This window comes from Enhydra lutris, unplaced genomic scaffold (assembly GCF_002288905.1).
Source record: "Enhydra lutris kenyoni isolate GAN:26980312 unplaced genomic scaffold, ASM228890v2 scaffoldscaffold5, whole genome shotgun sequence".
Taxonomy (NCBI): domain Eukaryota; kingdom Metazoa; phylum Chordata; class Mammalia; order Carnivora; family Mustelidae; genus Enhydra; species Enhydra lutris.
In genome coordinates this window covers 18,354,138-18,369,913 of record NW_019154089.1, presented here as the reverse complement: position 1 = coordinate 18,369,913, position 15,776 = coordinate 18,354,138, and the positions used below count along the sequence as shown (strand labels likewise).

Below are 15,776 nucleotides of genomic sequence, written 5' to 3'. Positions count from 1 at the left end.
AGACCAAGTCTCAATCAGATTAAGGTGATTCACTTGTATTCTGTCTGCCTACTACAATAAGAAAACTTAATCCTCTTTGGAGAAAACTGGTATCATCCACAGTCTCTACGATTTTTCTATCACACTGTCTGACATTTAATAAGAAATTATAAGGCATGCTTAAAAAACAGGACCAAATGCCGAAAGCTGGAAGGACTCATAGGTGATTCAGATATTGGAGTTATATGATAGGTGCTTTAAATTATATGATTAAAATGTTCAAGAAAATAGAGGAAGGAAAGAGAAACAATTTCACCAGAGCCTTAGAATCTGTTAAAAGCATGGAAAGGGAAAACGCAAATGAAAATTCTGGACCTGGAAATATTATAACTAAAATTAAGATCCCGATAGAGGGGTTGTGTAGCAGCACTAAGATACAGCAGAACAGAGTTTCTACTGAATGGGTGACAGGTCAGTAAAAAAAAATCATGCGGATTAAAACACAACGAGAAAAAAAGACAAAAAATATAGAAAAGAGTGTAAGAGACATATGGAATACTTAAAAAGATCTAATGTAGATGTAACTGGAGTTCCAGAAAGAGAAGAGAAAGGAACAGAAATACAGACAATTTTCAAAAACTGATAAAAATATCAGATTTCATATTTAAGAAGCCTTAGGAATCCCAAGCAGGATAACACACACACACACACACACACACACACACACAGAGTTACATCACACTCAAACTGCTGAAGACAAAAAGAAAGAAAAGAAACAATTTAAGCCAGCCACGGGTGGGAGGAGATGTATTACCTTCAAAGGAGCAATAGTCAGACTCATGGCTAACTTCACAACAGAAACAATGGCAACCAGAAATCAAGGGAAAAGACATTTTTTTTTTTTTTAATGCTGAGAACATTTTTTTTAAGACAAAATAGAATTCTATACCTAGCAAAACTATCCTATAAAAAATATAGGTATAAAGATGTATTCATGTTAACAAAGGCTGACTTTGTCACTAGTAAACCTAAACTATAATTAGTATTAAAGTAATTTTTCACACTGAAGTACAATGCCTCCAACTGGAAGGGTCAATCTTCAAGAAGAAATGAAGAGCACCAGAAAGGAATAACTCTGACTTACTTTTGTTCAAATAAATCCTCATTCCAATGGAATCATTTGGTGTAAAATACAAATTCATATTAAATGAAATATAGGCAAGAAGTAGTAATAGGCGAGCTAGAATTTTACAAATTAACACCATGCAGACACTGTCATTTCAATTTCAAGCCAAATAAAGTTAAAAAGAAAATGGAAGTTGGACTCTGGGAGGCAGGGGTCAAGAACAGCAAGCCGCTGGCATGAAGGAGTCAAAGATTATGGCAGTTTGTGCATAGCAAGTGGGTGTTCAGGGGACAAGAACAGTTACGGAGACGAGGGTATCAGAAGCTGTGGCCATAGTTGTGCTGTAAGTCTTCAGGATCAACAGAATTTGCGGAAGATGTAAGAACCAGAGGTCATGGCTGACAGTTGAGTTGTGGTGGTTGTGTCAAAGGAAAGATGTCAGAGGTTACGACCCACCTGAGGTTGCAGCATCGGTTCAAACTTCCGTGCTGGGGGCGGTTGAGATTCCCCGCTCCCCAGGCCCCGCCCCCTCGTGCCCACCTCCACCCCCCCACCCCGCGCGCCGCCTCCGTCACCCTGCCCCGTCCCGTCAGGCCCCGCCCCGTCCAGCGCTTCAAACGCAGGGGCTGCACGGCGGAGGCGACGAACGTGCTCGCAAGCCAGCGGCGCAGGGACCCCGCGGGCGGCTGGGGCTTCCGCGGTGCCCGCCTCCGCTCCCTCCCCTCGGGCGCTCGGGGCGGCCGGCCGGCGCCGCCTCCCGGGAAGATGGCGCTGCACTTCCAGGTCAGTGCGCTCTGCACCGCGGGCCTCCGCTCCGCCGTCCCGGGAACCCGGCGCGACGCTGCGGTCTGGAGACGGAGGACGGCGGACGGCGGCGGAGGACGCCGGGCTGCGGACCCGCGCCTTGGAGCCCCAGCTCCCGCCCCCGCCCGGGTCGGAGACTCGGGCACTGGCTTGGGCTGCCCACCCCGGGCCCGGGCCCGAAGAGGGGATGGCCCGTGCCCGGGGGTGGTGGGTGGAAAGGCAAGGGGCCGGGTTCGGAGCTCGCCCCTCCGGGGAGGTGCGGATGCTGAGGACCCGCTGCGCGGGAGCCCGCACTCCTGGCGGCGCCCAGGCAGGTGGGAGCCCCACCAGGCCGGACCAGTCTTCCCGCCGTGTTCCTGGTCGCGGCTCCATCGCCAGCGTCCGCACGGTTGGGATGCAGTTCGAGAGGGGGCCAGGGTCCCCCGAGGGAACGGCGGCAGCGGTTGGATTTCTAATTGGTTAGAGCGGGCAGGGGCTGTATCTGTAGGGAGTTGCGGAGTGCTTAGCAGCCGCCTTATTGGAGGAGGAAACGGGGGCAGCGTGCGGGAGGAGCGCGGAGATAAGGATGCAACGCGTGCTTGCGGAGGACGGCTCACGTATTCTCGGGCTGCACTGGCATGTGCATCCAGTTATTCATTCAACAAACATTTATGGAGCTCCCCACTGTGTCTCAAGCATTGTGCACAGTTCTGGGATAAAGGATTACATCATCTTACCATCCCTGCCCTCATAGAATTCACAGATAATTACAGTACATGCGGAAATGATACGGTAGAATTAATCACAGGATATCATGGGAACATTGAAGACGGGCATCAACCGCGCGGGCGTCCCTGTGTGTGTTTGTGGAGAAGTGAGGCAGAGCTCTGCTTCTCGGAGGAGATGCTTTGAGTTTCCGTTCGCCCAGTTATATACTGAGTTCCTGCTTTTCTAGGCATGGAAAACAGCTCTAGCAAAACTGTGATTTCTACTCTCAGGGAACTTGCAGTCTAGTGGGTCTTGAATTTTAGGAGCCAGACAGGTGAAGAGGAGGGGAAGAGTACAGAGGCAAAAGGACCATGTGAACGACGGTGAAGAATTGTGGAAGAACATGGCGCACTGTAGGAAGTTTGGTCTGGCTGGAGCATTAAGGTTCATGTAAAATGGAAGAGAGAAGGGGAGGCTGCTCTGGATGGTGGGAATGACCTTGGAGGGGTAGTCAATTTCATAATGTGGTGACTGTCTCTATGTGTCAAGTTCCTCTTGTAGACTTCTTTGGACTACCTGTGGTCATACTGACTCATTTCTTATTTACTGATTCTTCCAAAGGATATTTTCTTTCCAACCAGCCACTCTCCTGTCAGGTAAATGAAAGCTCCAGGATTTATACACCAGGAAGTAGTGAGCCCCACACATTACCTTTAGACTCCTTGCCATTTCTAAGGGTGTCCAGGTCAAAATAATGTTATTTGTTTCCACTTTGGTAAACATGCCCCCTGGAAATTTTCACAGGAAGAATCTTACAGGGAGGTCGTAGGGATTGTAAATAGGTAATCAAGTATTCATAGCTCAGGTGTAAATCTTGAGGGTAAAGACTGGTGGAAGTTTGGAAATTTTCAGGGTTAGAAAGATGATGCATAATAGTAAATCCCTCAGTCCCGGAAGACTTCTTCATACGTAGAGTTTGGAAAAGTTAGCTACTAACGCCAAAACTACCTGTATTGGTTTTTCAGGAATGTATTTCACAGCACCTTGAAAGTGTAGTTGGACAAATAAAAGATCAAACAATTTTGAGAGCCAGAAAAAAGCGCTGAAATTTCTCAGTTTGAAGTATTTCTAGTGTATGAGACCATATTTTCCAGTTCACTCTAGGAGTATTTATTAAAAATGATAACCAGTACCTAACATTTTGACTTTTCACATGGGCTTATTATTGATTTTGAGCCCCACAAGTGATTTGAGAGGTGTGCATATATGTACATATATACATTTTATTATTGAAGACACTGAATCTTAGAGCAGTTGTGACTTGCCCAAGGCTGTGGAGTTAGAGTAGGCCCAGTAATTCATAATTCCATATTCTTTCATATCGGTAGCTTACTGTTACCTACTCACCAGGGTAGCTTGTCAAAAATTATGCCACTAGGGTGATGCGTAAAGATGTGGACTTGCGTAAGGTGAGGTTAAGGTACTTCTGCACATTCTTTTTCACATCATGGCATACATAAAAAATGGTAATTGTCTTGTTCATTGACATAAATTCCTCATAGCCAAAAGTCTGGCTGCCTGGAGGGCAGGAGGATCAGTATGCCAGGCATGCTATTCCAGGTACATGCATTCTGTTTAGGAAGCTGTGAGCGAGTTAGAGTTCTTTGTCCCAAAGGAAGCGATGGATCTGGATTATCATCAAGAGGAGACAGTCCAGATTGGTGGGAGGAAGGCAGAGTGAGGAAAGAAAGATAGAGTTGAGAATAGGTAAGATAAAAGAATTTCAGATAAAACAGAAGGATTGAGATGAGAATCAAGAGGTAATGTCAGGAATAATTTAGAGTACTCATTTGGTCCATCCTTTTGCTCTCAGAATTGTTCCAGAACCAGGAACTAAGGCTATGCTTCTTAATACCCAGCCAGGCTACCTGATTTGATCTAGATGTGTTTGTGCACTGTTTTATTTGAACATGATGGTAACATAATGGGAAAAAGGTTTGGGAAAGATCGTGGCAGCATGGGCTCGAATGGGAGAAACTACAGACAAAAGACCAATATAATGTTTCATAATTTATCATGAACTGCAGGAATTATTTACAATTTATTTTGCTTCTGTTGTGTGCCAGGCACTGGGTTAAGCTTTCTGTCTTCTCTCTTCATAGAAAAAAACTTCATAGTTTTTTGGGAGGTGGATATTACTATCTGCAGTTTCAAAAGTGAGGTTTAGAAAGGTTAAATAATTTGCTTCGGGTCAATAAATGGTAGATTCCAAAGCTTCCACTCCTTTCCAAAAAAGCTGCTGAAGAAATCCAGGGCACTGGAGACCACAGTTAGAAAATACTGTTCTGTTGTTCTGTTGTCCATAAATAGCATGTAGAGGTATTAAGTCTGAGTCTCTAGTTAAAAAGAATTGTTAGGATTTTATGACAAATTAGGTATATACCAGGAATTAGCTAAACTGTGAGGTTTAAGATACTCCCTCCCTGCCCTCAATTCTAACACCAGCTGCATATTTGGGGGTTTCCTAGAACCAGGCTCAGATTTGATAGTTTAGCAAAGGACTCGAAGAATTTACTGAAAGCTGTCATATTCATGCAGTTTATTCCTGGGAAAGTACACGGATTAAAAGAAGAGATGCCTAGGGCAGTGTCTGGGAGGGTTCCAAAACAAAGCTTTTGCTGTTCTTAGGGCATGTTATTTACCCAGCCTATATATATGACAGTGTGCATTGAGTATTGCGAACTGGGGCACTTTTTATTGGGGCTTCATTACATAGTCATGATTGACTGTTGATTGCCCACGTGATTGATCTCAGTTTTTAGGCTGACTAATACTTATGTGATCCAAAGCCTGCACCCTGAAACACATGGTTGGTCTTTCTGGTTTGGCCAGCCCCCGACTTAAGACTGTGGAATGTGTACCCCCCATTCCTGGCCCCTAAACAAAAATAGGCCAGTCAGGTATGACATAGGCTAACCTTCCAGAATCTGAGGGTAATGGGGCAAGGCCAAACTCTTAACTATATAGGAGGGGCTAAGGAGAAGGAAGAGACAAAACTAACATCAAAATTAAAAATCTAGATCCGGGTCTAGTCCTTTGAAACCACTGAAAACAAAGAGCCACTTGGAAGTGGAAATCTGTGGGAAATATGTTCAATTCAGGTTTTGACATTTTTGGGTTTTTAGCATCTTTCTGAATTTCTAAGAGGAAGAAATTGGTAGATACAAAGATGGTGAGCAAACAGGGTTGAATGTATAGAGTAGGAAATCATCTGCTTATCTCCCTGCAGACTGAAGTAAAGGGTGGCAAGATGTCAGGGTGGTAAGGAAACAACGTGTGCTTGAGGTATGTAGACTTGTATTTATTTGGCTCAAAATTGACCATTTACTTCACACTTGATCATAAGCAAAATATATACGTATGTATGTATATGTGTGTGTGTGTGTGTGTGTGTGTGTGTGTATGTATGTATTTTCTAAGCCTCAGTGGTGGTTTTTGTTTTGTTTTGGTCTTAAACTGGGTGTACTACAAATATGTACTTTACAGGAGTCTACTTTTCAGGATTGCTTGAAAAACAAAAGCTATAAATCCTTGTAAACTATAAGGCTCTAAAAACAAATACTACTTAATTCATTGTAGAAGGAAGAGTTCCAAGAGCCTTCAGATTTGCTAAGGAAAAGGGAGTAAAGGGAAGAAGAAACAGATTTGTGGGGAAATTAGTAACTTCAAGATGAAAGTGTTTTTTGTTAATGATAATCAAGAACCTTAATTCCATATGGCAGGAAAAATATAGAGAAGTAATTGAAAAGAGTTAAATTCAATTGGGGTGGGGTTTTTGTGGCTCATTGATTTATTTTTTATTATTAGGGACCATTTTTTTCCTTAGAACAAAAGCCATCATTCTTTTTCTTTTAGCTTAATATTGAGGTGTAACTGACAAATAGCAAACTGCACATATTTTAAATTGTACAGTTTTGACTTATGTTTACACCTGCAAAACCATCACTAAAATCAAGATAATGAACATATCCATCATCTCTCCAAAGTTTCCTTTTGTTCCTTTGTAATCCCCCATTGCTGTTCCCCTGTCCTGTTCTGCTCTCCTCCCTCCCTGGCCAAAACCTGTAATCTGTTTTCTGTTCCTATAATACCTTCCGATATATACTCTTTTTGTCTGTGTTTGTTTGTTTGTTTTTTTACTCAGCACTTAACCTGTTGATGGATACACGTGTGAGAATTACTGTATAGAAAGAAGTCATGTCAGTTAGGGGTTAATTGTATGTCAAGTGCAAAGACTAGAAACGAGTTCAGAATAGCTTGGAAAATCTTTAAGGCAAAATAATGTCATTGTCTCTTCCGCAATGGAAGTTGGGTACTTTCTGTTTATATCTGATATTCTTTGGGAGTTAGGTGATGTCCAATTCTACTTGTTCTACCTATTAGTTATTTTTATGGGCATCTAATATTGATATAAAGCCTTGCAGGAGCTTTAATAACTCATACCTGATTTGTCAGCAAAGTGAGAAGGGATCCATTTCTCTGAAGCATTCTAATGTTAACCATGTGCATAGACATCAGTGTGTAAAACTAAGATGCAAATTTATCAATTCATTGTGAGAAATAAAGTCTCTCTTTATAGATTCTCTGGAAAGTCAGATGCTAATCAGAAGATTGCTTGGTCAATCAGCATTCACCATATTGTGAGTTTAAGTGTTTTAAATGTTTAGATAATGCCTTTCCACCAGGGTAAGGATCTTTGTAGATGTGACCTTTTCTCTAAAAAGATTTGATATGCCTGGGATGTGTTTTGTTATTATCATTACAGTAAAAGAATGACTTGATTTCCCCCCCTTTGCTTCAGTCTTCCACAAGAAAAAGTTCAGACCTTTCCCTTTTTATCTTGTACTGCCTTTCAGTTAATACTTTGAAATACCTTTGGAAAGAAAAAGGTAATTTGTAATATTGTTGACTTAAATGAATACTGTTTGAATACACTCCAGATTTGTTCTTTGTTGAGGTTCTTTAAATCAGTATAGCAAAACAGACAAAATAATTTCAAGAAATTTTCTGGAAAATTTCCAATTAGGTTTACTTAGGTACCACTGAATTGATTAATATTAATATTTGTATTTGTTTCCTAGTACTGTTGTAACAAATTACCACAAACTGAAAAGCCAACAGAAAATTATTGTCTTACAGTTATGAGGGCCGAAGTCTGAAACTAATATGCCAGTCTTATTGGTTCCTTCTGGACTCGTTGAGGGAGAAACTGCCCCATGCCTTTCTCCTACTTTCTGCTGGCTGCTGGTAATGCTTGGCGTTCTTTGGCTTGTGGAGTCATCATTCTAGCCTCTGCCTCCTTCTTCATATGACTTCCCTTGTGTAGCTCTGTGTCTTTGCATCTCATATGTACTTTACTTTTCTTTTATGAATCATTAGACTTAGGGCCCACCCTAAATCCAGGCCAGTGTCGTTAAGATCCTTAATTTAGGATTTGCAATAACCTTCATTTCCAAATAAGGACACATTAAAGGTACCAGGGTTAGGAATTGGGCATATCTTTTAGGGGGATACAGTTCTACCCATTACAATATTATTATTAAGTCATAATAATAATAAATAATAAAAGTAAATAAATAATAAAATATATTATATTATATAAAATAAATAAATAATTTAAATAAAATTTAATTCTCCAAACGAACTTATAAGATAGGTTTGAGTCTCACTTTTTTGTTGCCTTTGCTTTTAAATACTTAGGTCTTCTCATTATTTCTGGACCAATTCTTTTTGAATTTAAGGTCTACTTCAAAGACTCTTTAGACCTTGATGAACGCTTGACAGCAGGATCAGTTTATCATTAAATTATTCTGGATATTACCAGCTCTAAAATTTAGCCTTTCATATTTATTAGATGAAGGAAAAGACTTCTAAGGTTAATCATGAGTCAAGAGAGGGAAGAAGGTAGCGCTTTCTTTTTTTGTATTTCTTACCCTTGGAGAAAATATGGAAATTCATATGTATTCAAGGGCATACATTTTCTATGCATTTTAACATGAGCATTATGGAGCCGTACTCTGGGGGCTTGTTGGGCCAGTCTAGGTGGGGGAAATATTTAAAATGTGTCACACTTGAGGTCCTTTATCTTAATTTATTCATTTGAAACTTTTCTTTTTTACTTTCACTCTAGCAGAAATTTCCCAAGTCTGGGATGTTTGGCTCTGACCTGGATAGAAAATGGAAAATGCCATAAAGGAGCTAAGAAGGAGAAAGAAGTGAAAAGAATAAAGGGAGCTAGAGGAGGTCTCATTTCAGTGTTTTATGTGCATTCCTATTAGGCAGAGATACATGTATTTGAAAGAATGTTTGGCCTAGTGTAGCTCTAAGGCTGCCATGTAACAATTGAGGCCAGAAAGGATAAAAAATGGCATTTCTTTAGGAATATCTGATTACCTTCCTATGACTACCTGATATTGAAATCTGTGCCTTTTTTTTTTTTTGCCCTCCAAAGAATTCTCTTTAATTCAAGTTCAAAGTGAAGTAGTTTGTTTTAGTCAAGTGCCTTTAATAAAAATTATTTTGAGCTAAAAAAGAATGCTGATCTCATTTTTTTCCCAGATCTTATCCATGTATTTTATATCTTCAGATGAAATTATATTTATAAACAGAAAGAATTATTCTTTGTGCTTATAAAATAAGAGCCTACAACATGATAACTAGTTATTACACTGCTAGAAATAACATGGGGTTAGGTCATAGTTCCTGAAAATCATGACAGAGTTTGCCTGCAGCACTATGAGTCATTAGTTTAGAGGCTCCAAATCAGCGTATATTTATAATTATCTTTGCTTTTTTATGGATGGAACCATTGAAATTCTTATAATTTGAGAAGTAATGTAATTGATATAGTGTCTGCAACTCGCTTATGATAATTCCCCCCACCCATCTCTTTAGCTTCATTTGGCATCTCCTCCTTGCTGTCTACCAGTGACATTGACCTTTTAATGCCTCTTAATGATTACACTCTGTTCTGGGCCCTGGTAAATGCTACTTCTCTGCCTGGACTGCCGTCTAGTCTTTTTTTGTCTGGCTCACCCTTTTAGGATAAATGTTACTCCTTCAGGCAGACCTTTTAAACTCCTTGGATTAGGCAAGTCCTTCTCTTTCTATACTCTTTTCCACTACAGTTACTGTCAATTTATAAACAAATAACTTAGAGGAAGGAGATAGGCCTTTTTTGTTCACCACTGTGACGTTGAGTAAGTAGTGGTAGCTCAGTAAGTATTTCTTGAATTGATGAATTCAGGCATGATATGCATCCCTCAATTCCTGCATTAATATATTTATCTTGTTCTGGTCTTTCACTCAAGTAAAATGTTATATATATATTTTTTCTTCTCAAGAGCTTGGCTGAATTGGAAGTGTTATGTACTCATCTCTACATAGGGACTGATCTTACACAAAGAATAGAGGCTGAGAAAGCACTCCTGGAACTTATTGACAGCCCAGAATGTCTCAGCAAGTGTCAACTTCTATTAGAACAAGGAACGGTAAGTATTTGATAATAGCGATTAACCATGAGAGATCAGTAGATGTATGTTAGTGTCAACGAACTTACATAGGTTATGGTCAGTGGTAATTGATAGATAATACTGCATGTCTTCTTGGGTATAGTTTATTTCACTGTCAAAGGAATTGACATAGGAATGATCTATGATTCCTAATGATAGGAAGAATTGGAAAGCCTGGAGAGCAAACTTAGAAAAGAACTCAAGAGGTAGAAATAGGCATAAATTGAAATAGTTTCTTGATTCTTCTTCACCCCTTTTGATGTCTTGATTCTTCTTGACCCCCTTTGTCATCAGTAATGGGCAGAGTTTGCATTTTTAGAAAGTTGAGTAAGAGCCTTTTTAAAAAAAAAATTTCAGGTAAGAGAAGCAGGTTGTAATTAACTCCAAAACATGAAGGAATGGTTCATAGGAATGCTGACTATCTCTTGCCTGCATCCCTTCTAGAGATTAGCTATTCACTCAGTAGTCATGTAGCAAATACTTAAATGTAAAACTAGGTATAGTACTACCTACTTGCCTCATGCACGTGCATAAAAGTAACTCCTAGTTTAGTTGGGGAGGTATAAGTATGTAAATAGATAGCTATAAAATGATATGGTTGCATTACAGTAGGAGACTGTACGGGCTAGAACAGAGGTCAACGAACTTTTTCTGTAAAGGGCCAAACAGTAAATATTTAGATTTTGCAGGCCAAGAGGCTAAATAAAGGATATTTTGTAAGTACATCTATAAGAAGAGAGAAAACAAATTTCCTCAAAGTTTTATTGATGAAACTTAAAGTATAATAATTGAGTACAGTTTTTTTTAATACAGATCTACTAATCAAAAGAATGAAATTATTCTTTTGGAGATAACTTTTCACTTAATTGGAGTTCAAAGTTCGTACTTCTGTCATTAGTGTTGATTGCAAATGTTCATGTGTTAATGGTTGTCTCTAATGAGATTTTTAATATTTTATCTTTGAAAATGTCTTTTCACATAAATAGGTACTGCCAAATATTGATATCCATCCATAAGCATATGATTTTAATTAAGCATATTCATCACTTAGAAGGCATTTATGGAATTCTGGATGTTTGCCTTCCAGAATGTCATTCACATTGCAGAGTAATCACTTCCAACAGAAGGGAAGCTGGGAACTCCTCAGTTGCTCAGTTAAATGGTTTTTAAAATATGGAAATTTCCTTTCCACTTGTTTCAGGGTCTGAAAAATGCTGCTGGATGTATAGTTTGAGTTCAGAAAATATACTTGGGAGGAGAGATCTTGCTACTTGTTTTAACTTTTGGTAGTGTGGAAAGTGTTTAAAGCAGCTTACTTAATACTAGTTGTGATCGAAAAAGTGTTAGTTATTATTGAAATGACTTTACTGCATTTTAAGTTTTGTAATATAAGTACTAAGCACTTGTTTGCCTTTTAGGCAATTTTGTAACTTCAGGTTGAATTCATTAAATTATGTTATCAAGTCTGCAGCAAAAGCTAATTTTCAAAGCCATTTAGCATTCAATAATAGGGGTTTAGAATGGTACTTCTCAGAAAAATTTCAGTCTCAGCCCTGAGCTAAAAAAAAATTACAATAAAACTTTACTATTGCTAAGCTATTGAACTACCTTGTGGTGGGGCAAGTCAGGACTTTCAGCTTCTTTTTCTGACAGAAATTCACAGAACTGAAGATAAGTTCACAAAAGTGAATTAAAGTCTAATGTTTACACCACTGATTCATTAATACATGATAGACTCAAATAATTTACTACAGAGTATCTACTGGTGGGGAATATAATGAATAACCATAGGTTTTGGACTCTTACATTTTTATAAGTTTTGTAAATTTGTACAACTAAGCACTTTTCTGCTCCATATATTTTTACCACCGTTTGTGACACATCTTAGCAGATACTGCTTCAGGTTGTACACAGTAAGTGTTTTCTTAACTTCTTTGAAAATATTTCTGGCCTGACCTTCCACATAGACTTTTCATCAAGGCCTTTAGTCACTTCAAACTTAGTATTGACGTCTGGAATAAATGGATAATATTGTTAACGGAATAAGACAGAATTAGCAACATCAGTCAGCTCATCAGGGACTAAAGAGAACCTCCAAATCATTAACCTTGTTGTTTGAAATTGACTTTTGATGTTGCTTCCATGTCTTCAACTGTTTCAGCATTGTTCTCATTGAAAGTCTAGTAGTTTGAGTTTTATTTTCTCTGCATATATAATTTTGCTACTATAATAAAATAATGGTGATTTTATTTAATTCTCCATTGGTAAATGACTTTCCATGGTTGGCTAACACATGAGTCACTTCAGAACTTTGGTCTCAGTCCTATTTTATTTTTGTGAGGAAATTCCACTGTTATGAGATACTCTGTTCCAATTTTCTACTTTTTCTGACTGTTGATTTCCTGTGAATTAGGAACATTGTCATGAATACATAGTCTGATATTGTCAACATATATTATAGTCTTTTAGGATAACCATAGTGCCATTTCATAAAGAGCACATTGCTCTACTATCTAATTCAATAACAGTAATTCAAACTCTCCTGTGCCTTAAAAGTTAGGTATTTGAAATCTGCTTTTTATCATGTTTTGACATGGTGGTTATGCACTGGTAATAATCAAAGGTACATGTCATGGCAATACCCATGGTACTCTAGGTGCTATGGAACTATAACTATATTATTGCAATTTATAATGCATTCAGCAGCGGGAGGCAATGAGTGTCACATACAGTCTGTCTCAACTATTCAACTCTGCTGTCACAGCTTGAAAGCAGCCATAGACAATATATAAACGAATGAGCATGTCTATGCTCTGTGTTTCTATATGGACCCTGAAATTTGGATTTCATGATTTTTCGCATGTCATAAAATATTATTTTTATTTTTCCCCTGATTGTTTAATATAGTAAAAACCATTCATACCCCATGGACCTTACAAAAACAGATCGGATTTTATCCTTGGGCCTTAGTTTGCTGACCCCTAGTCAGAGGAAAATGTAGTGAGTAACTGGACCAAATTTTGAAGGATTGAGTATAAAGTTAAGACAATTGGTGGTCAAAGGGAATACAATACCGTAAGACATGGATCTGAAGGAGTGTGGAGGTCAGGGTAGGAAAGGCATTGAAAGGGGCGAAAAGAGAGCTGTTGTGGTCAGAGGACAGTGAAGAGTGGAACCAGGTGAATTGGGAGAGATAATCAGAGGCCAGATTATACAGGACTGTGTAGATGTGGTAAGAGTATTTTATTTGAACTTGCTCAAAATAATATTTTTTCTCTTGATTATCTGCTGTTGTTTGAAAAAGTGACCTACACCTTCCTCAATGACTGAACCCTTATGAGAGATTGTATATATATATGTGTATATTTGTATATATACTTTATTCATTGTTAATCTGCCGTTTTGGAAAACCAGAAAAATTTTCATTATTGCTTAGGAAAAGTTCCTGTCACAGTGTTTTGATGATTCTAATCTCATTTGTGATAATAATAAATAAAATTTATTATTCTTTGCAGACATCCTATGCTCAGCTCCTTGCAGCAACATGTCTTTCAAAACTTGTTAGCCGAGTCAGTCCTTTGCCAATTGAACAGAGGGTAGATATCAGTAAGTGGTTTATTATGCTTTTTTTTTTTAATAAAATTGCACTTTATTTTTTATTGGAGTATAGTTGACATACAATGTTACATTATTTAACATTGCACTTTAAAATCATTTTTTCCTTTTAAATATGTTAAACTGTGAAGAGGCATGCAAGTTACTTAAAATTCTGTTATTTTTTTTGAAGATGAATTGTCAAGTCTCCTTTATCTATCTAGTAATGAACAGTGATGTGTTATACAACAATGTGTAATCAAAAAAGCATTTGGTTAGTTTAATAATAAATAACTAGGATTTTATTGTGTGTACTGTTGGTAAGATTTGTACTATCTCATTTTATTCACCACATTTATGAAGTAGGTGCTCTTATTATCCTCATTTTATAAATGAGGAAATTAGATTCGATTGGTTCTGTAATGTGCCCAAGATCACACAGCTCAGAAGAAGTAAGTAGAGCTGTGATTCAAATCCATACAATCCGTGTGGAGTTTATGCTCTTAGCCATTGTCTTAACTTCATTTGCAACTGAATGATAGAAAAGAAGCCAGCTGTCCATTTATTTCTCAGGCTTCTATACAAAATCATTTGGGGTGCATGTCAAATCAAAAACAGGTTCCTAAAAATGAAACAAGATGGGATCGGGAGGGAGACAAACCATAAGAGACTCTTAATCTCATAAAACAAACTGAGGGTTGCAGCGGGGAGAGGGGTAGGGGAGGGTGGTTGGGTTATGGACACTGGGGAAGGTATGTGCTATGGTGAGTGCTGTGAAGTGTGTAAACCTGGCGATTCACAGACCTGTACCTCTGGGGCTAGTAATACATTATGTATTAATAAAAAATAAAAAAATAAAAAAAAAAGCAGGTTCCTACTTATTAGGAAGATAATGTGTATATGGAAGAATAATATTTGGAACTTAGTATAGTTGGAAAACTTATTCTGTGAAGTACAGTACATTTTTCAGAAGTAATGTAGTTTAAGGTTTTGTGTGTGTGTGTGTATGTGTACATGTATCTGTGTATGTATGTGTTAGCTTTTCATAGGGACAGGAGTCTAATTGAGCTATGGGATTTTTTTTTCAGTGATCTTTGTTTATAGTAGAAATGAACTGTCGACTCATTTGTGCTCTCCAGCCTCAGGGTTCACATTATTTGTATTTGTGTATCAGAAAAATTAAAATGTATATCTATGATAGATAGTAAGCCAAATTTTTGAACGATCAGATCACACAATGACATGTCATTTGCCTCATATATTTGATATTTTTCTTAAAGCACCCAGAATCATAGGCACTGTACAACGCCTACAGGAGGATTTATCTATGTGTTCATAGACTTGGGTGCTTAAGAAAGCAAAATGAATTTATAGTTTTAAAAATTAGGGTCCAAACATTATAAACCTAACTCACAAAACATCATGACTTTATTTGACTGACTTTCGTATACACACACATACACTTTGAATAGATTTTATTTTTTTAGATCAGTTTTAAAATTGAGCAGAAAGTAGAGTTCTCATACGCTCTGTCCCCCGCACATGTATAGGCTCTTCCATTTTAGTGTCCTGCACCAGAGGTACATTAGTTATAATTGATGAGCCTACATTGACACATGATCATTACCCAAAGTCCAGTTTACGTTAGCGTTCACTCTTGGTATTGTGTTTTCTGGGGTTTGCATAAATGTGTAAGGACATACACCCCCCATTATAATAGTCTGCAGAATAGTTTCACTGCCCCCCAGAAATCCTCTGTGTGCCACCTATTCATCCCTCCCTCCCTTCTAACCCCTGATAACCATTGATCTTTTTACTGTTTGCAGTTTTGCCTTTTCCAGAGTGTCATGTAGTTGGAATCCTATAATGTGTAGCTTTTTCAGATTGGCTTCTTTTACTTAGTAATAAGGATTTAACCTTCTCCCGTGTCTTTTCATGGCTTGGTAGATCATTTCTTTTTAGCACTAAATGATACACTGTTGTCTGGATGTACTACAGTTTATTCACCCACCTAC

At 38.3% G+C, this 15,776-nt stretch overlaps 1 protein-coding gene across 1 annotated transcript in view; it reads left to right on the top strand.

The window, feature by feature from the left end:
• The first annotated feature begins 1,870 nt into the window (after window positions 1-1,870).
• The window catches only part of LOC111141013 (RAN binding protein 17), a 315,346-nt gene continuing 301,440 nt past the window's right edge, over window positions 1,871-15,776 (top strand). The window contains exons 1-3 of the mRNA XM_022493328.1: window positions 1,871-1,888; window positions 10,000-10,146; window positions 13,683-13,773. Coding sequence (XP_022349036.1) covers window positions 1,871-1,888; window positions 10,000-10,146; window positions 13,683-13,773 — 256 coding nt within the window. The remainder of the gene's footprint in view (window positions 1,889-9,999; window positions 10,147-13,682; window positions 13,774-15,776) is intronic.